This window comes from Drosophila rhopaloa, unplaced genomic scaffold (assembly GCF_018152115.1).
Source record: "Drosophila rhopaloa isolate 14029-0021.01 unplaced genomic scaffold, ASM1815211v1 contig_2, whole genome shotgun sequence".
NCBI classification, from domain to species: Eukaryota; Metazoa; Arthropoda; class Insecta; order Diptera; family Drosophilidae; genus Drosophila; species Drosophila rhopaloa.
In genome coordinates, this window is record NW_025335083.1 from 7,956,231 (window position 1) to 7,978,561 (window position 22,331).

The window sequence follows — 22,331 nt, forward strand, 5'->3', positions numbered from 1 at the left end:
CGAATAATTGCCAGTAATTAAGCTTAAATGCCGTTTGTCCTGCCCCCGGGGCCTTGGAGTTCTGTGGCTCGTGAAAAATGCAGTTTCCAGTTACTTCCTGGCCCCAAAATCGTATTGTGACATTGGCAAACTTTAATTGCTTAGAAAGTTGGGCAAAACATGTTTATTAAAGCAAATACATCAGGCGGACTTATTGTTTCTGCACCAGATAAACAAAAACAGGTGTGCTTGACATTTAAGTTTGTCGAAAATCGATAGATGCCATGCCAACAGAGCGTTGTATCAACTGAGTCAACAAATATATTTCATTTGATAGCGGCATTCACCCATTCTGCAATTGATGAATAAGACTTATCAAATATTAGTGCCATTTTTTGGCACAATGGTCCATCAAACACTGATCGAGTGAGAAAAGTAGGTAAGGCAGCTGTGCAAACTTGATAATCTTTAAAAATCGGATCGGCATTTGGTATAAAAGCAGGGAATTTGGCAGGGAAATAGTATCATTCGACATCTGTCAGCATCTCCAGCAGCATGAGCAAATCAATTCTGATCGTTGGCACACTCCTGGTGACCATCTTCATTGGCCATCTCCCAGTTGGCCAGGCCGTCACCTGTGCCGATGATCCCGACGATGCGGCCTGCATCGATTGCACGGCCGAAGCGAATGTGGACAATGCCGAGTGCACCACCACCACGGTGGCTCCCGAAGTCACGACAGCAGCTGCCGAGGTCACCACCGCGGCCGCAGCTGCAGACTCTGCCACCGACTCCACCACCGCTTCCTCCACGTCCACTACCAAGAAAATGATGGTCATCAGGAAATTCAAGCGGACAAAGACGATGCCAAAAGTGATCGTGACGAGGACGAGCAACAGGAGCAGTGGCAACAGGAGCAGTGGCAACAGGAGCAGTGGCAACAAGAGGAGGAGCAAATCTGGTTAGGCAAACACATGTTGCAATCAAAAAAAAACAATGGAAAAACATGACACGGAAAATATTACGCTTTTAGTCATAAACTATTTGTAGTTAAGAAAATAAATAAATTGCATTATGGGCCCACTTACAAAACTCCTTTTTATACCCTTGCAGAGGGTATTATAATTTTGGTCAAAAGTGTGCAACGCAGTGAAGGAGACGTCTCCGACCCTATAAAGTATATATATTCTTGATCAGGGTCACCTCCTGAGTTGATATAGCCATGTCCGTCTGTCCGTCTGTCTGTTTCTACGCAAACTAGTCTCTCAGTTTTAAAGCTATCGAATTGAAACTTTGCACACACCCTTCTTTCCTTTGCACGCAGTATATAAGTCGGAACGGCCGGGATCGGCCGACTATATCCTATAGCTGCCATATAACTGATTGATCGGAAATGCCATAACTTTCGTGTTTGTAAAGTTAGGAAGTTGAGATTATCTATGGGTTTTATATTTGGCCAATCAATCCGACTCACCAAATTTCATAAGGATCGGCCGACTATATCCTATAGCTGCCATATAACTGATTGATCGGAAATGCCATAACTTTCGTGTTTGTAAAGTTAGGAAGTTGGGATTTTTTATGAGTATTAAGAATGCATTATATGAATAATTTTGGAGAATATAATTTACAGAGTATTCTGCAAGGGTATATCAACTTCGGCTCCGCCCGAAGTTAGCTTTCCTTTCTTGTTAATACAAATCTTAGTAATTGATTTAGATAACTATATATGCGCTGACATACATTTTAACCATCAGTCAAACATTTTATACAAAATTTGGGCTCTTTTTAACACTAAACAAAGTTTTAGATATAGAAATCGTTTATTTTTTCGGGGCTGTCCATATCTCACGTATTCACGTTTTTCATTGACCCCCGTTCAGGAAAACTCGCTCCTAATATTTACGCGCTTATGTGAAAAACAAAAATATCCTGTTTTAATAAAGACAAAAAATATAAATAAATATGAATATCACAAATAAAATTTCGTTAATCTCTAACATAAATTGACTAACAATAAATAAATACCCTCAATGATAACGTAATATATCAACAGAACCTATGTAGCTAAGTAAAAGTTATACAATGTTTACGCTATGGGTTTCATGAATGTTTAAAAAAGTGAAATCAAAATAGCACTCGTTTATGCGATATAGACGAATTCATGAAACGATGTTTATGCATGCTGAATTAGCAGAATTATAAAACTACTTTTTCCTCACCTCCCCAGCCGCATTGCTCGAGTAGCTCATCCGCTTGACCTTCCGGAAAGTGGCGTCGTTCTCGGCCTGGGCCAGAGCCCTTTCCAGGGCATTGTCCATCTGGGCATCCCGCTCGTCCAATCCGTGATAGTGGGCGTTACTGTGGGTGGGAGGGGCTAGTGTTAATTTTATGCAACAATGCCATGAACTTTGAATGACGCGTCGGGGTGGAAATAAATTGCACTCTACCAAAACATTTATGGTTTTTGTTAGTTTCGTGTAAACAAATGGTGCCGGCATTTTGTGCTAAATTAAAAAGCTTACAGCTGTGTATTAATTTGTTGCATGAATTTGCATTGTTTAAATGTCCATCACCGTGTGCGTTATTTTTCTTTTCGCTTTTTCAGGTATTAAAATGTTCTTTTTTTTAGAGTCATTTACAGGGAATGCTCGTTTTCAATTTGCCTTCAGGGCAACATAAATTAGAACTAGCATTTAAATTCATATTGATTCTGTTGCTGTGCATTTATTTACAAGCATTGGTACTTTTTATTTAAAGGTTGGCAAAAAAAAAAAAAATGTATACAATTTGTATAACCATTTGATGCGGATTTTCTGGATATCCAGCTACTTGGGTGTGTTCCAACTTTCTGGTTGACTTTATTTCTGGATTCGTTTTCATATTTTATAACCATTTGTTTCTTTTTCTGCTTTGGCTTTTTCCTAAGCCCGCCATAAATACTTGGCAATGATTTCAATTATGCGATAAATATTTTACAGAATGTGCAGCACCATATTTATTTATGGACTAGATGGCGTGGGCTGTACATTCGCACTCTGACGACATAAATACCTTCATTATTTACCTTTTCAGATTGCGTTCAAGCATTTGCCCAGACAAATGTTAGGACTAAATTGACTTGCCCCCAGGACGTGTTCATGAGAATGAGTTCGGGGCCACGCACACACACGGCCGGGCTCAATTATTCAACAAAACGGAATTGTAAAGGATATGGGAAATATGAGAATTGGTTCAGGGGCGGCCGGTCTCGCAAGGGCCTTCCCCCACTTGTGTGTTTGCCACTCACCCGCCGAACTTGTCCATGCCCCTGACGGTTCCCCTCCCTCCAGGACCTCCAGGTCCTCCAACCACGCTGCTCCGGCTGCGGGGATGCCGCATTGTTGAGCGATTCGTTTTGCGAACGGTGCGAAGATCTGTTTCCCAAAATCTGTGTAAAAAGGGAAAATTTATTTTAAAAATCGTTGAATTTGTGTGCATACGAGAATCAAGTAAAGAAATCGATTCTAAATTTTTGGTCCAGGCAGATTAAAGCAATTTCCTTTTGGAGGCTGTTGATACCTACTGTTATTCTTATTCGATGTCTTGGCCTCAAAGTTAAAATGTCCCACTTTTTATTTTAACTAACATTTAATATTTTAGTAAACCCTTAAGTAAACTTTTTTTTTTGTTTTATAATATATAAAAATAAAATATAGACAACTCATCCATTACTCGGTAAATTGGTTATTTATCTTATTATTGTATGTTGGTTTTTATTTGTTTAACAATAAAAAAACTGTTTTTTTTTTAAACTCTAGCAACTGTTTTTTTGGAAGCTTTTATAGATTTGATACGATTTAATTTAGCAAGTGTTAAAATTTAATAGTTCAACCTATCTACCCTGACATTCAAGATGACGTAGTCTTATTTAATTTCGTTAAATATTGTCCCTCGTCCACCTATAAAGTTGTACTGTAAAAAGCTGTAAAATTATATTATGAATGATTGACTATGCACGACTTTTTGCAAAACTTTTTGTTCAATTTTACTCAGTCCCTATCGAGAAACTTTTTCTATTATTGGAAGTAACCTTCGGGCTAGTGGCAACTGTCCCCATTTTTGTTGGCATAGGAGCTGCTCTCGTCTGACAGAAATCCCATAAAAATCATTTTGAATTGGCGGAGACAAGAAATTCGCAACCATAAACCGCTGTCAAAAGAAAACCGCAGCAATGAAAACAAAACCAATTCGCCAGAGTCGAGCAAACTGGGTCCGGGTAACAACAAATAAATATGAAATCATGCACTTTATGCGTAATGCAACAGCCTGCGGAAAGAGCCCGGCCATGGAAGTCCCTTTTCTGCCTCCAGTTTCTGGTCCTGTTTGTCCTGCTCTCCGCATCGTACTCTTGGCCAAGAGAGGGTCCAAGTGCGGCAGGCAAACAGACAGAAACAATCGGGTTTGGATACCGAATGATTGGACAAATGCCCGCTCTGTCTAGTAACCAGCTTATGTAAAAATCTGATCCAAGTGGCTTTTTTTTTAATTTTGTTTCTCGGAAGCAAAAATGGTCCATACTGACTGGCTGAAATGCAGTTTTCAGATCAAAATGAGGGTATCCCGAGGAGAGCGTATGCACAGAATACACACCATTTCTAAAAGCTACACAAACAAGTCAAACAAGCGGGCAGGCGAGCGTGAGCGTGCCTAAATAAACGTTGGAACAGTCACAGAACATTCATACATATGTATGTGTGCACACTATAATAATAAAAAGGATGCCGCAAACGGCGGCAGCGAAATAAAATTGTAGCATACTTTCGCGGGCCGTTTATGCGGGCTGTGTGCGATGTTGACAACTGGGACGATGGCGATGGACGAAAGCTTAGTCCCCGCTTAAAGCAGTTTAATGTGCCACTCTGGGAAATTAAAGCCACATGTCTGGCCCCGACACTCAGGGGCAGACGCCAGGGCAGACGCAGACTGGAGCTTAGATCCCCATTTGTCATTCGAACCGAAAGCCGGCGATGGAGGGCATTTATTTTCATTTAGATTGCCTGGGCCACTCGGCGAGTGGGCAGAAAACAAAATAAAAACACGAAATCAGTCAGTTAATTACGCGATATATCATATTTTGAGCGGGGCACTTGTGCAGACAGCCTGCTCGCTGCCAAGTATAATTTCTTAGGGTTCTGCGAACTCCAGTCAAAAGGCATTGGTAACAAATCGCCTGGCCTAAAAAGGCTTTCAAAGCCGAGGGCGCCAATCCTCTAGCAAAATGACAACACATCAACTTAGCCCGAAATACTGCTCAAATAGAGCCATATCCGAAATCCTTCGCTGGGCTTTATTGATTTAAATGTGCAGCCTAACAAGTGCTGAGAATTATAGGTTAATTTCCCCAGCTAGTTGGTCACACGTGTGGTTTAGTGTCTACTAATGTTTACCCATTGTTCGACTGGAGAAATGGCACAAGCTCAATCTAAGATTGACTAAACAAACAAGCAGACAAGATCTGATTTATTAACTTGGCCCAGATTAGTTCAATGACAATGTTGATGTAATATATAATTCGCCTGCTAATTGATGTGCATTTTAAGTGAGTATCAACAGAGAATTCTCTCAGAATCAACCAATGCGCTGGAAACCGGACAACCCTGTTGTTGGCTATTGTGATTTTGTCTGTGTCCGTCGTCGTTATTAATTACACTTACTAATGGGCAACTGACCAAGCGTACATAACGGAAATGATAAGCTTAAAAGCACTTGCTCCGCCGTCATTAAACACACTCCACCGCTTCTCGCTGTGCAGATTTTTAATTTGCTGCTACTCATACACATTATGTTCTTTAGGGTGAACCTCATTCTTGATTTAAAAAGCTTTCATTACATTACTAATTTCATTTAGCCATTTGATTTTTTAAGCCCATATTATAATTTTTTTGTCTTTCCCTTTTATCAAGTGTCATGCATAATTATTAAAATGTTTATTGACCGATTTTTTTCAATATTTGGTAGGTGAATAAATTTCAAACTGTGGCTGTGGAAAAAATTCCTGAAATTAAATGTAAAAACCTCATTCATAGTTATTTAAAAAAAAACCCAGTAAAGTCCACTTTAATGAGTTCCCAGAATGGATAGCGACTACATGTCGTCATCGACTAAAATATGCCTGCCAAGTGGCGGAAATGTACTGCAGAATGGGCTACTCACCGCTTTAAGTCCGGACTAGCCGTGTATGGCGCCGAGACCTCTTTAATTTTCAATACGATTATGGCCGTGATAAATATGCAAATCACATTCACGATGGTCAGGCAGGCGGAAACGATGCCGTTGATCAGGAACTCGGTGGGCAAGTAGTTCGTGTAGATGAAGGGATACGCGCTGGTCGAGTTCATCGCCTCGTTCTTCAAGTGGGGAATCCGCTTCTCCGGGTAGATGAGCCAAATGCAGGCCAGTGACCAGAAGAGACCCTGCAACACAAGCGGAAGAAAGTGGATGAGTGGAATAGAGGAATAGAGGAAGTGGCTGTGACTTTGAAGTTCCCATGGTCATATGTGGTGGTCGGGCGTCTGATACTGCCTTCGAGGTCATAAGGTCGCCGCGTGCTTTGTTCCGGTTAGAAGGCGCTCCCGTTGGCATACCAAGTAGTGGCTCCCGGCCTTGAATTGTTATAGCTTTGCAGCGTGTGTGGGCGCCACACAATCGCAAACATCCCCACCTCCCCCCCTCCCCAGATAGGACTCCATTGTCGCATTTTCAGCTCGTTCTCCTTTTCTGCCATTCGTTCTCCTTTTTTTTTGATTTCGTTTTGTGTCCTCCTCTCTGCTATTATAAATTATAATGACTCAGCACATTGCTCAGCAAGTCCGGAAGTGCGTGCTTTTCCTATATGTGCCGGATTACTATTGGGCTCAAAATGGTAGTAGGTAAACGTACAATAATTATTAAATCATTTTTTGCTATACCAATGCACACTCTTCATTTTTATATTTTCCACCGCAATAAATAATTTTTATTATTTCTGTGGTGATTAGTTTTTTTTTAATTAATAAGGATATCTACACATTTTTATTTTATTGCAAAACTAAATTATTATGCTTTTATGCATTTTAAAAATATGTTAAAATGCTTTGTTATTAAATTTCAATTTAAAAAAATATCAAGGACTGTCTCATTTGTAATCTGAAGCATTCGCAATTAAACCAATTCAGCTTCAAATGTAGTTTACTTTTAATTTTGTAAAACAATACCATTTTTTTATATTTTCATAAGTAAGACATATTTATTTATATTATATATTATTATAAGTTTAAACTTAAAGAATTGAAACCATTCTGCAGTCCTACAAACCCATCTCCTATTTTCTTGACCTCTACTGTTAAATCCGCAAATCTGTGGAAAGTATTTGTTTTTCCATTTGTGTGCGAGCTCATGACTTTTCTTTTCCTCGACTTACTTTCTATTTTCGCTATTATTCGAATTTACGACCATTTCTGGGTAAATTATTGCTTGCACGGATTTGAAAGTAAGGGCGTTGCAGACCGTTTTGAAATTGGAGTTCATGTTGCCAAGCCACATAAATAAGGTCGCTGGCAATTTAATAAGCCGAAATTAAGAGTTGCAATTCTTGCGCGATGCGATGCAGTTTACTCAGTTTACTTTCACATTTTAAGTGTAGAACGCACTCGGGAGAAATGAGAGCTCGAAATTACTCATACGCTCTGTTGGCCATGCTATTGCCTTAGGGCCAGACACATGGCAATTAATTGTAACACGCTCTTTGCTGGTAAAGTAAAACGAAAAAAAAAAACCGAGAAAACATGGACAAAGGTTGCTTCAGCCTCAGTGCGTGCCACTGATTTATGCAGCTCATATGTATGAGGACGAACTGGGATAAGGACGTGGAGTTGGAGCTGGAGTCGGAGTTGGGGCGACACTTGCACACATGCTCGACCGCAGCGGCCGCCATGATTAAGCGATTTCAGCGCCTTTGTTTTGGCCGGTTAAAGTTCGGGAGTCGGCAGACAGCCCTTCCCAGTGTCCATAATTCGCCCTTTGCATCATTTTGTCATGCTTGTGGCCTCCATTCCCCTCCCCCCTCTACACCCCACCCCCTGCCGGCAACGCCTTTGTCCCTCTGTCAGCATTGATAAATGTCAGCCTGCGACGCTGTTTGTTTGCCGGTTTGCAGTTTGTGTGGCACTTGGCCTGCCGGTTCCTGTGTTTGCAAGTTTTTGTATGCACTTCCCTTCGGAGCAGAGCAGAGCAGAGCAGGGCATTGCTCACTTGCTTTATAATTTTACCCAACATCCGCCTGCAGTTGGGGATTCCGATTCGCAATTTGCACTTGAAAATTGGGTCGAAATTTATGTACTCGCTGCGGTTGCGCCACAGAAAGTGGGAAAACAGCTGAGAACCGGTCCCGGCCGTCGCCCTTCTTCATACTCCTGCCGCCGGACAGATTTATGGCCAAAAGTTTTTGGGCAATGCACTCCAGATTAATCAGCAAATTGTATTTTGGGCCTAATTTATGGCGAATTTCACTTGAAGAGCCCCGTCCCCGGCCCAAAAAATATTAGCCTGGCCAAAACTTCTAGCCCCGTTTTGCATTTGCACTGGCCAATCGTCGTGGTCGGTTCTTAAAGTGCGTTGTTATATCCACTTACGGCTTTGAGCCACTCGGAAGTTTCGACCACGTTTGCGGCAGTTGAAATATGGCAATTTAGGCCAGGCCGGCAGTCATCGATAGTATAAAAAAACTCAAATGGAGTCAAAACTTGAAAGCATATAATATAAATGGGAATTGCGTAATTTTCCATTCGGCTGACCACAGTGGATATTTGATAGAAATGTTCGGATCCTGTGCTATTCACATTTTGAGGAATGCTTTTGGGCCTATGGCTATGGCCATAAATAATGCTGGCAAAGTCATTTCCGGCACCTGCTCACTCATGATGAAACACCAACTGCGCAATCGTTGCCAAAATCGAAGGTCGTCGAAGCTTTTGTTAATAGCATGCTAATGGGAGGAAAATTACTTCGCAGAAGCCTTCGGAACATTCTTTTTTAAGTGGGCTTCTACGTCGTCATATTTATAGGCACGAGTATTGACAAGTCGCAATCGATGTGTGCTGAAGGAGCTCTTTGTTTGCTTGAGGTATCGGCTTGCCAATTAGGCTAACTTCAGACGGAGATTGCATATTACTGTTATTCGTAAACAAGTTAGCTCATATAATACAATCAGTACACTGTACAAATTACTCTCTTAAAAGCTGAACAAAATGTATAGAATAACGTGGTTTTATTATTTAAGCTTATGAGCTCATGTTTAAAAATTTGTATGTTCAAATAGTACCATAGATTTTTAAAACTCATTAAAATGCAAAAGTGCAAATTATGGGCATCTAAACTAATGACATAACATTGTATTCTTGGTGGTCACAAAAATTCTTCACCATTTTGATCTTAAAAACTTTAAAGAAAACTTAAATCCATTGGGCTTGTGTTGAAATCCGAAAGTATTGATGTAAGCTACCTTGTAGGTTATAGGCTTTCAAAACTTAAAAAATTGTGAGATGCTTTTTAGACACCTACTTAAATTATTGAAATGGAGGAATAAAATTCCCAGAGAGAGTCAAACTTCCATAACTCGAACCACCACCTGCCACCAAATGATGGTGGGCGTATAAGTGATGGACCCCTTAAATTATAGAATTTATTTTATCTATATTTTTACTGTCCAATGCCACTAAAACCAGTTCGACTTGTAGAGGCATGGTATTAGGAAAGTTCGAGTTATGAAAGTTCGACTGCGTTTTTTAATTTAAAAATATTTTTGGACTCTGTAGAATACTTACACAATTGACAACTGGCGGCAGGAGGGAGGCTGAAATGGCGACCCCGATCAGGGGTCCTGCGGAACCCTGGAGCAAGGCCACGGCCACGCCAGTGCCAGATGTTAATGCCCACAGAACGCCCATCCAAAGGGCGCGCACATTGCCCCTGCGAATCGAAAGAGAAATTATTGAAAAATCAACTGTGAAATGGGCATCGAAAAAGTAGGGACGAAATGTAAAAAATTAATTAAAAATACAACAGCCGGCGGATGACAAATGCCGGCCCCTGCCGCTAAAACGCCATATCCGCGGGCCATTCTTGAAAAGGGTGGGGTCAACTGGAAATTAAGTCACATTAAGATGAATGTTTGGCCAGCCAGGAGGACTGTCGCAGACACTGCTTATCTGCCGTTTCGCGTCAGGGTCAGCAGGTGGGCCAAATACTTCACTTTGTCGCTGCCAGGTGACGCGGATTTTTCCATGCCCCCTGCCTCCATCCATGTCGCGGAGATTTTTTGACACTCGCGCAAGTTTGTCAAGTGTCAGCGGCTTTGTTATCGCTTCCGCCAACCAGCCTCCTGGTCGCCCAGGGCTCGTCGAGCCAGGATTCAGGAGTCAGGAGTCAGAGTCACTTAATGGTGAGAAATGTTGGCAAACTTTTCATTGCGCCCGGCTTTTATACCCTTCTTAGGGGTATTACGAATTGGTCCGCTAAAGTTCCTGTCCTTCCCCTCGCACAAGAAGTCAAGTCCCTGATTAAACCTAAATCCTCAGTTTAAAATATAAGGGTGACCCTGAATTTTAACATGAATTTAAAGTATACAAAGAGATTGGAGCATTCGCAATGGCGTTTTACGTTTATCGCTTAAACGAAATGTTGTTATCACAAATTCATTTTTGAAATGATAAATTTCAAAACGCATTATATACAGGGTATACATTTTCAATATTTCATTTAAGATTTGTTTTTAATTTTATTTAACAGATGTAACAGACAAGTGTGTTTGGCAATCAAACTTGATCTTAAATGTCAAAATCTTAAATGTCAAAATCTCAATTATGAAATTAGAATGTGTCTTTAGACCTTAAAAAATTTTTTTTTTTTTATTTATATGTTATTAATTGAACTTTGGAAATACTTTTAAGTAATAAATGCCTCTTATGCCATTTTTAATATTTTTTTAATATTTATTATTTGCTAATTAGCTCCTATTTAGCTCCTATTTTGCTGCAAAAAATGTAATAAAAAAGTAGGTTCAAATTAAGGTCCACTCTAGTTAAGGTTTCTTTCCGTTTATCTTTACGGACGATTTGTTTTATGTCGTTTCGAGCATTGAATCTAAGCAGGGTGCAAGAGTATTTTAGACTTTGGATATCCCAAGTTACGTAACTCTCTCGTTTTTTGATTCATGCGCCTCATTTGTGCCCTTGCCTTGCCTATATGAAAATTCGGGATTTTTACCTGGGACCAACTTTTCCTGATTAATGGCGCTTTTACTTTGCTTTGGTGGGTTTTTATGCCACCGAAAGTGTGAGTTTTATTTATGAATGCCGCAGTTTGAGTTATACAAGTATTTAACTTTTATGCATAAAACAACTTTATTATACGTCGACAATTTACGCTCAATTATAGCCCAAACATTAGGCAAGTCGTATAAATTTGTTGCAGCAAATTGTTTATGGTTGAGTTTCGTAGATTGAAAACAATGCAAATGAGGCCAGAACAGGATCGAGATTGGTTTGATGTGGGTCAGAGAGGGTCTGATTTCGCCGCCGGATAAAATATCGTTTAAAACCCCTTCCACTCCTTTTATTTTTTCTATTTCTATTTCTATCAAGGGAAAATGGAAAACGCCCACAACAGACGTTCTGCTTTTAATTGCGATTTATTTAACTAAGCTGACCATGGGAATTTGGTTTAGTGTGCATTTAAAATGTAATAATCAACACAGCGCGGCAGGAGCCGTAAAATATTCTCGTATTCCCATCCCCAAAAGCTAACAATATTTGGGTACTTTACTGCTGGAAACTAGACAAACTCTCTCCACCTTTCGGATTTTCCCCCCTCGACGACATTTGCACAGATTATTTTTGCCCGCTTGTATGTGGCATTTGCCGACAGTTGCAACTATGTGGGCGTGTCATCACGCCCCCGCAGTAAAGTAGCATAAATTTAATTTGGTTCGGCGTTGTAATTTATAGCGAATAGAGTGGGCCAAGTGTGGAAATGTGGAAAGGTAGGCAGCCGACTGTCTAGTTAAAATAACATAACTCTATGCTGATTGCTGTATCAGTTGTAAAGTAATTAAGCCTTTCATCAACACATTAAAGTGGTGTAATGACTGCCAGTTGAAACTCCTGTACTCTTTACACTTTTTAAGCTTTACGGGCATTTAAAATATAGTTAATTTTGATGAGTAACTAAAAATAAGTTTGAAAATGTAATTATTTGTATAGCCACATGTTTTAATGGGTTGTTTTATTTTAATAGGCTGTTTAATTCTTTATAAATGAAAATTAAGTCTTAATGTTGAAATTTTGCGTTAGTATATCCTGGAGCATTTTAAATTGTTTTGATTGTAAAGTTAACGTTGTTTTCCATTTTAAAGTATTTATAAGACGATTTGTATCTTTAATAATTAATACTAAGCCCACCGCAAAATCGCCAGCTAAATTATTAATTGCCTCAGGCCATTCGTGGAATTACAAAGGGGGAATAACACCTCACCTCCCTTCACTCTAATGAAAAGTGATAGAAAATGTGTTATTTAAAAAGTATGCTACAAAGTATTTGTTCATAAAATCCCCCCTCAAATAAATACTTGATCCGCCACTGCCTCCAGCATTGTCTAATTAACCCCAAGCCGTAATCATTTATCAGGTGCATACACACGCCTTTGAGAAATATTGGCATATCACTCGGACGTCTGGGATCCAATGGACCGAATGACAAGGCTCTATTTTCACGGGCCACGTGACACAATTATGGAGTCCAGTGGGCAGCGACAACTGGTCAGATGAGTTTAAGGATGACCATTGGAAACTCACGGCGATTGCATGACTGGCGATGGGCACACGCAATCTGGAGAAATTCATTATGTGTGCCTATTATTATGATGGAAATGTAGATGGAGATGAAGATGAGGATGAAGATGGAGATGTAGATGTGCGCCTGGACAGAGCCACTTGACTGCCCTCGGCCAACAACAAAGCAGCCAAGGCACTTAATTATAGAGATAGGCCATATATGTACATATATATTTAGATGTCAGGCTCAACGGACCAACTTACCGACCGAACAGCCAGCATTGTGTATTGTGTATTATTATTTTAACAATTTATTTTGTGCAATTAACACAATTGCCGACACACATTCATTTCACGCAACTTCCGGCAAATTCTGTGGCTGAGCTTAATTTATTGTGCTGCCGCTTTTTCAGCCGCCGAGGGCGTGTTTTGCTCTAAGCCCATTGTGGACCCACTGCTGGAAGAGATTTACACAGCCGGCGCGTGGCGACTTAAAGATTTGTTCGGCAAAAAACGATGCCGTAATAAATGTGTGCCCATATATATAGACTCAAGTGACTGGGGGGGCGGAAGATTGTCCCAGAAAGCCGAAAGGAGGCCTCTAATGAGCACACGCCTCACATTACTGCGCGGCCCTAGATTATTTGAATTATTTGCAAGTAATTTGTTACATTCGCACTCATAGATTTACCCGCCGATTCACTGTAGTAGCAAGGGCTGAGCTGTGCGAGACACTGGATAATTAACATACTTAATGGATTTTGGATTTTCGGCAAACTCCTAATTCACTTTCGAAAGTCGAGGGATTTGAGAGGGTCTCACTTCGTGGCTCTCGGAAATGAATGACTTGTGATAATGCGTCTTAATTAATATCAGAAAACGGATATGGTATAGCATTTTTGATTTAAACGCATCAATCAAAATTTTAAGAGTTACTCTCTTAAGCGATTGTGTGATACAATATCTTATAATTTTTATATTTGGCTCTTGGTAAATATAATTAATAAGGGTATGCTATGCATTCGTAAAGCTTTAAAATATGTTAATCGAAGGGTATTTCCATCTTCAAACCACATTCACTCACATACTTCATGTTGAGCTATTTCTTTGATGAATTTAAATAAATGGACAGCTGTCGTTTACTGTCTGGCACATTTCGGAGTTCAAAGAACTACAGCAAATGCAAATCATAAATATCTCTTAATGAAATTCCACATTAAATTGGATATTGGAATTGTTTCGGGCACCGCAACAACTTTAGTGTCATTCATATTTGATTTATTTTTGATTACATCCAATTCGTTGATAACCATATAAGAGAATTAATTTAATGTTCCTGGTGGTTTCCTGCTTGATTTGAACGTGCGGCGTTTTGTTCAATCTAAACCAATTGTTTGGTCTGATTGACATTGATTTGGGCAGCTAGCCTACCTTACCTACCTTACCTTATCCCCTTACCTGCCGCGCATCTCCTCCGTGGGCCAGTCGGCATTCTGGCCCCATGGCATTTCGGTGGTGCCCAGAATCAGGCCGAAGACGAAGCCAAAGACCAGGGAGATGAACATGCCCAGGCCCAGACACAGGAAGCCAACTCGCTGAAAGGAGAATGGAAATTGGAAAGGCGAAATTAGGGGCGAGCGTGAGGGTGAGAGTGAGACAGCGGGCTAAATGCCAAAGGACCCCAGCCACCGACACTTTAAGCGATAATGTTGCATACTTTGAAGCGCCAAGGAACTGCGAGTAGATTCGTGACATGTTAACCCAAATTTGCAGCCACGCTACTGCAAACTGTTGTTGCCAGCAGCAGCAGCAGCATCAGTACACACAAAAGAAAATCGCTCTAATGTCAGCCACACGATGTCGTCTTGGCATTCTGGGTTTTTCCCATTTCCCCCCCATTCACCCATTCACCAGTCAAACACAACTGCGACGCATATAAAGTAACTTGTCTTGAGGCTTTAAGGAGCCGGCTAACAAGCTGGAAATATTATGCGGGAATGAAAGTTTGCAGTTTGAAGTAAATGCAGTTTAAAGAGTTTGCACAACAATTTAACCAACTGGCGTTTAAGTAGGGTGTGAAAACTTTTGCTAATTTCTTGTTTATTGAAGGTATGCACACACGAACCCACACTGCGTATGCGTAATGTGCAAACAAATTACATTCATGTCCAAATCAACTTTAAATGGCGTGCAAATATTTGCAAAAATTGCAATTCAATAACATTCAACTAGCATTCAACTCGTCCACCAATATGTGTAAAGCCAACTCGTTTTCACTATATTACGCGGATTCCGGTGCATTTTTTCACTGCCAATTATTTTTAATAGTTAGCCATCAATTTCGACTGTCCCCCTTCGATTTTGCCATTTTTGTCATCGTTTGTAATTGGCATTTTTGTGTGAAATTGTTTAAACACTTTTGCATATGAGTTTTGCCCGCAAATATTGGCAGTGAATAGCTGGCGTGACTTTTTCAATTATTTTCCCAGCATGTGTGTGTTAATCTGAATACGGGCTTCTGTGTATTTTGTGGAGATAGTCAAATATTTTGTAATGAAATCAAAACATCTCAACGGTGTAGAGTTTTAACAATTACCAACAGGGCGATTCAACGGAAATGAAATAAATGCAACTGACATAAACATTTAAGTTTAAAGTCACAAATTGATCCGTTACACACAAGTTTAATGTTGCTGGCATGGCATTAATTCCTTTAAACTTGTACCAAGGACTCCGGATATTAAATGCACCAAGGGAGCATTTGAAATGCAGGTATTTTTGTGACCGCAATCTTTGGCAAATGCTGCCAGCAATTTCAACTTCCTTCCCCAGCTTTGTCAAAGATTATGATGACACAGCTTGAGCCACTTCACAAAAGGAAGGCGACAAAAAAGATGCACTCTGGCATGTGTTCGCACACGAATATATATTCATTTCAATTAAAATTTAATTGAAGTACACGACGCAGGTGTCAACAGCCGGCAAGACACCAGGAATCCAGTGTGTTTGTGGCAGGTGCAAGCCATCCTGCGGTGGAAATTGTGTCAGCAGACAACAAGTTGCCTCTGGGGCACATACACAGAACATCGGACCCACTGGCTGAGCCGTCTCTTCATTAGAAATGGCAGTATGCGATTATTTTTACCTTATTTCTATTTCACACAGCTTTATTTTATTTTGTTTGTTTTTTTTTTAGCCATTTTTTGAGGTTTTTTACTGCCTCAATTTTATTTATTTATGTACACCGCTTCTATTTACTACTCAGTCTGCGCGTTAAGTCCTGTCTCTGGGTTTCCTGAAGCGCAAGCCACCGCCTTTGATTCAGCAGAACTATAGACACCAGCGATCCCTCTTCACAATATAAGCACTGGGAGTACCCACCTGGTTGCTGGTGACAATTATGACACTTTGGAGAGCAGGTGCCGACGTCTGGCTGCAGTTAAAGTTCAGTTTTATTGGCTTTGCGCTGAATGGCGGCCCTAAGTGCTGTGTCCTTTAATTCTAAGTAGCTTAGTTTTGAGTCTGGCAGAAAAGGGAGGAAAGTAATTGCACAGCCGCAAGGTGTGGTTTTAAGCTAGGGTTTCTTTGAGTGAAAACCCAGCAATTCACAGCCGTTTGCTTTGTGATGTTCTCTCTTATTAAAGCATAATAAACTTCTTTTCACGTCGGCTTCCCTTTTGTATAGTCATCTAATTCATACAGTGCAATTCAGCAGGCCTCTAAAAGAATGCGCTAAGTATTTATTTATATCGATTTGAATAAACTCACAAACACACGCTTCGCTGCGCTACAATTCTATCCAATTTTCGAAAAAACATTTAAATATTTCATAGGGCATGCCACCCACTTCAAGCCAACGTTGTCAATAAACAATTCAGCAACTTTGCCATTTACCACAAAAGCGATGCAAATTTGCAAAACATCAAGCGCTGTGTCGCTATGCATTTGACTGGAATAACCCAAACACCCCACATATACCATATTTCTCTCGGCTGTATGCGAATTTTGACAGCTGAAATAAAAGGACGGATGGGACGGATGCGACGGACGACTGACTGGCATAGCAATTTTCGGTGCAATTTTTATTATTTTCCAAATGTCATTTGCTCATAAATCACTCAAAAGTACCACATAGAACCAGTCGAAGAGTCGTCGCGCAAGAGTGTTGACGATTTCATTTAACGCGCTGCAAAATGTATTTTGGGCGTCCCCCAGCCCAGCGCATCGCTCATGAAAACTATTTCCACTATTCCATTTTTCAATACAGTGTTGTTTCGCTTATTTTTCCCCTTTTTTTTCCCCCTTTTTTTGCCATTTTTGGCCGGTTCAACGGTGGTTTTGAATGGCTTTTCGGAGAGCTACGCTACACAATTTGTTGTCTAACGTAGAATGGAAAGCGCAGAAAAAGCCACAACCATAAGGGAAAGCTGCACTTACCATTAGTTCTTTGTCGGAGATAATTGCGCCGAATGTTATCGACATTACGGGACCCATAAGCGGCGAAACTAACATGGCAGCCACTATATTCGGGGCATTATTCTCGACGAGACCGAGGGCCGCCAGGGAGCTGGGAAAGGATTCGGAAAGCAGGACCCTTTAGTGCTTGTTTTTAATACCGACCCACCGTCAGCTGGTGGAGTCCAGTGAATTAAATTTGTAAGCTTTCCTAGCTACTTTGTACTCACTCGGCGGTAACGATTAGCAGCAGATAGTCGAAGGACAAGGATCCTCCGGCCCGCACTCCGTCCACCACCTGTTTGACTGTTAATTTCGATTTAATTGATTCCACGAAACTGTTCCATTTCGAGGCATCCTCGGCTTCCTCGCTGTTGGGATGGTGGAAAAACATATAAGGCTAAATAAGTAAGCAGCGTCATAAAACGGAATGGGTTGTATGTGTTCCAGCTGTGTAGTTGGCCTGTTTTTTTATTGGAAATGTCTTTGTCCTTATTTTGTGGTTATTTAAGAAATAAAGTTATTCAGAGAACAAATATTCATATGTTTTTAGAATGATTTTCTGATAAAATGATACATAAATTATATATTGATGACTTTTGAACGAGCTTGTGAATGTCTAAATAATTCATATTCAGCATATAAAAGCTTGATTTGAAAAATTGATGACAGAGTCGCCTGTCAATTCTCTGGTTGCGCCTTCATACCTTTCGCATAATTTCCTTTTCGTTTGCAGTCTGCTGCTGATTAGAATGTGGCTCTAATTACTCAACCATAACATCGCCTCAATCATCACCCAAAAATAAACCACAAGCTAACCCCAATTACAAGCTCATCAGGTATGCACATAGGTATTTTGGCCTGTGACAATTCCTTGCCGAGAAGTCATCGGGTGTGTATTTACTGTCGGCTTTGCCATTTCGGCTGAGAGCAGCCACATAAATTGTGAGCACACAGTGGATGCATTTAACCCCTGGCCCGGAGATCCCAGCCCCAAATCACCCGGTTCCCTATGCAAATTCTGACATTTTCACTTTCCAACCCGACGAATTCCCTGGCAATACTCGTTCAAGTAGCTCGTAAGCCTGGCCCCAGGACGTAATAAACTTGGGCCTGGGCCAAGGCCTGCCCCAGGACATCTCCTCCGGCTAGACGAGCCGCAAAGGATAAAAAGCCAAATAGCGATACCGCGCCAAGAGCCAAATGTCACGTTTCCCACGCCAGAAACGGACTGAAAGTGAAAGAGTAGTGCGAGTGAAAGCTAATGAAATGACTGACGCCTTTGACACGTAGGAGAACACTTGGAATTAGTTTTTAACAAAGCGACAGCTGCGGCATCCTGACAAAAGGTACTTCTCCGCTAACGGGTCCACACAAAGCCAGAAAACACAATGCGACCGGAACACAACACCCAGGCGCACGCATCTAAACACCGAACTCACCTGTAGTCATCGCGCATGTTGGCCGCATCTGTGATGGCATCATAACTAACGCTGCACGGCAGCACACTGTGGGGAAATACACGAAAACAAATGAAATGTTAGCAAAAACATTTTTAAACGAATGACGAATATTAATATAGTAAAATGTATATCTCATAGAAGTCGAATGATATATACACTTTTTGGAATAATACCTATTCTTAATTGATTAGAAACTTTTATCATAAAAAGCCTTTTCTTTGTATATAGGCTTTTATATCTATGAAAATGATAAGGTCCTACTCTTATAACAGATGAAATAATAAAAAAAGTAGTGTTAGAGTCTGCACATCGTCTATAAAAATTATTACTCATACGTACTGTTGTCTCTGACTTAATAATTTATTTTCATCCTGGTGCCGTAGACGTGCTCTCCATATTTTCACATTAATTTGAACGAGATCAATAAGTTGACTGAGTTGAAATTTGGAGTACGATTTAAACGATTTTTAAGAAAACTATATCCGGCATACCTATCGTATGATTAATTTTTATGAGATCTTTGAGGCGAAAATAGAAAAAGTTAAAATTAAATTTACTGAATTTCAAATTATTTTATTGCACAACAAAATCATATTAAACGGACTAATGTTTTTAAATTTTATTTATTTTATTTTTATCATTACACGTTTTTTAAGTTACTTTTTACAAAAAGGAATCTTCTGCCCGTTTTTTCATTGTGTAGATACGTTTGAAATTGATATATGCAAGCGCGTATCTGTAACACAAGTCATGCGCATTTCGTGAAATTCAAAGGGTGGAGCAAGAAACATGACTGCTGACATCGAGATCTTGAGATGGGTGGGCTGCCTACGACCGAACATGAATTATAGATTACACGAGTGGCACTCAATCAAGGCAAGATGCATTCTTGCAGCTCCTTTTCTTAATTGAATTTCTGCGCATATTAATCAGCTTAAGTCGTACTTTGTCTACCGGCTACTCAGCTCCTCCTCGAGGGCATGAAAACATCTGCCCTTTGCCCTTCGACTGTCTTAAGGGTCTCCTTTTCAGCCGGTCACACCTTCGACTGCATTTTAATCCCCCTGCTTAATGCTATTAAATGATTATCACACCTACTTGTCTTCCCTGTCTCCCCCACTTTTCCACATTGCAGATACTTTTGCTGTTGTTCCTGCTCTTTTGCCTTTTCATCTTAAATTTACCTGTAGACCTACTTAGTAGTCTGCATTGTTCAGCTCTATTGTATTTTGTTTCATTTAATTACTGTGGAATTTCTACTTGAAGGCAAGGCAAATAATTTGCTTATAGAACTGCAGCTGGATGTTTACTTTTTTGCAAAGGGCTTTAATTGGATTCGTGTTGGGGTACTGTAGTAGCTTCAAGATTGCATTTACATTATCGGGCTATTACGCATTCGGAATAGAGTGTTCCAGCCGTTGCCAAGGATAATCGACTGGAACTATCCAGCGATTTCCGCCTACAAGCAATCAAAATGTGCCACCTCAGGACCTTGGCAACCGATACCGATCCCTCCGGTCAGCCAGGACTCCTCATCTTTCTGCATTTTTATTGCATTTCTTATTGGTACCCAGATATAGTAAGTCCGACCAGCTGTTGCTGGGCTCCTTGACTTGCCCGGCACGTTCCGCGTGGAGTTTTTCGCCGGGTTCCCTCAATCCACCCCCCAACCCCCTCCAATGTCTCAACTTACCTGACACTGGAATTCAATTTAGTGCCAATGCCCAGCTCCGTGAGGCAGTGCAGGGTCGTCTCGCAGGCGGCACCTGCCTGCAGCGGGAAGACGACGTGATGGAAATATCCCTTCTTGCTGGTCGTCCAAGTAACGTGCTCAATTTCCAGCTTGACAAGCAACTCCTCAAGTACCTGGACGAACAAGGGGAGCAACAGCTTAGAGTGGCATTTTCGCCGGCTTATGGCATATAGCTTTTGCATTTAATTGGAATCGGTCCGACTGAATGTGATTATGTGGCACTCGCAGTTGCCCCACGAACTGATGATTGCTCTCGGCCTTGGCCGTCCAAGTGGTGCATCCATCAATCTTGCCAGCCCTGCGAGTCCTAAGCCACCTCATTCGTCAGTATAATCTCCCGCAAGATACAATTTGGGTAACCTTTTACGCAACGCGCTTGAGTCACGTCCTCGCCCGTTAAGTGCATCCTAACAAACGGGGCGACAATCGTTGTCGCAGTGCCAATCGTTACAGCAATCGTAGTGCACAGAGAGAAAACTAAACTTCTTTTAAGAAAGGAACTATCTTTTTATTGCAGAGGCCGACGAAATGGTCCTTTTTTCGTTCAGCCTTTTTGGAGCATAATTTAGGAAAATCAGTGTTTTATTCGCTTGTTGGATTACAAATAAAAAATCTCATATATTAAAATGGTCGTCTCTGATTGCGAAACACTGGGAAAAACGTATGAAAAAAAATTGGACCAAGAACGAAATGCTAAAAATGCCTGATAAAAATTTTAATTAAAAAACCCAACATAAAAGAAAATATTTTTGATTTTTAAACACTGTTTTTTTAATTTCTTTCTTTTTTGGTCAAGTAAATAAAAGCAAAACCGAAGCTCATGTAACTTTTGATTTATTTGCAAAGATAGTACAAAAATGTATTGATCATTAACCATAACGAATAAAATAATGATAGTTCAAATTTCTGTTCGGCCGTGTTATTCATAGTTTTCTGAAATATTTTTAAATAATATTTTCAACATACGTTACAAATTAATATGCAATAGTTTGTATTATTTAAGAAACGTTTCTTAAATCCTTGAAACTTTATATTACGAATAAAAAAAACCGAGCCCTGCTTTGGGAAATCTTTTTTATTTGGTCCTTTATATATTATGGTTAATCCTTTCTTTTATTATAATTGCTGTTTTGCAATATTTGTAAATCTTTTTCTAGCATATATTTTTCTCTGTGCATAAATCGCACTCAAAGTCGGCACAGTACCCTTGTCCTCCTGCACGACTCGCACGAAAATCAACTTTAAGTGCTTGGGGAAGGCATAAAGCTCTGCCCACTTGAACGGACCTTCTGCCGGCGGAGGAGGCACTCGTAACTGACCGTTCGACGACTTACCTTTTCAAGCGGCACCACTAAATTACGTCTGTCCAGCGGCTCGACGACCGTGGAGGTGTCAGCTGCCCCAACTGGAAGTCCTGCTCCTGCGGTGCGCTTGCCTCCTCGTCCTCCTCCTCCTCCCCCGCCGCCCACTTGTCCGATGCCCGGGCCTCCGCCACGCCCACCGCCCGCTCCACGTCGATACTTGGGCACATTCTTGTCACGTAATTCAACTTCGAGTCGTAGTATTGCGTTGTTGTTCTCCGGAAGATTGATGTTCAGATTATTGTTGCCACCTCCATGGCCGGCTGCAGCGACCACAGGATGGCCGAGGTGTCCTGGATGGCTGCCAATGCCACCGGCCGACGTCTCCACCAGGGCATTATTTGAAGTGCCTGGTATGGGTTAATGAAAAGGTGATATGGCCGTGTACATAAACGTAAGCTGATTTGCCATTAAGCTGGACTCTATGGATCCATGGAAGAAGGCAGGAGGTCTGTTTTGTTGTGATCAGTAT

General features: G+C 40.8%; 3 protein-coding genes across 5 annotated transcripts in view; 2 read left to right on the forward strand and 1 right to left on the reverse strand.

The window, feature by feature from the left end:
- The window catches only part of LOC108044545, a 117,820-nt gene that overhangs the window by 49,640 nt on the left and 45,849 nt on the right, over positions 1-22,331 (forward strand). The gene's annotated exons all lie outside the window — the stretch shown is intronic.
- LOC108044547 overlaps positions 1-22,331 on the reverse strand; it is a 37,057-nt gene that overhangs the window by 3,403 nt on the left and 11,323 nt on the right. The window contains exons 3-12 of one of the 2 annotated variants that reach the window (XM_017123592.2): positions 21,833-22,209; positions 20,439-20,611; positions 18,725-18,790; positions 17,513-17,653; positions 17,265-17,394; positions 14,286-14,422; positions 9,822-9,966; positions 6,175-6,434; positions 3,269-3,409; positions 2,202-2,340 (exon numbers count right to left, since the gene is read on the reverse strand). In XM_017123592.2, coding sequence (XP_016979081.2) covers positions 2,202-2,340; positions 3,269-3,409; positions 6,175-6,434; positions 9,822-9,966; positions 14,286-14,422; positions 17,265-17,394; positions 17,513-17,653; positions 18,725-18,790; positions 20,439-20,611; positions 21,833-22,209 — 1,709 coding nt within the window. Of the gene's footprint in view, positions 1-2,201; positions 2,341-3,268; positions 3,410-6,174; positions 6,435-9,821; positions 9,967-14,272; positions 14,423-17,264; positions 17,395-17,512; positions 17,654-18,724; positions 18,791-20,438; positions 20,612-21,832; positions 22,210-22,331 lie in introns of those variants that run through there. The other variant, XM_017123593.2, reaches the window with a different exon arrangement.
- LOC108044528 lies at positions 529-945 on the forward strand. Its single transcript, XM_017123570.2, has one exon. It carries the CDS (start codon positions 535-537, stop codon positions 943-945), a length of 411 nt encoding a protein of 136 aa, XP_016979059.2. The 5' UTR covers positions 529-534.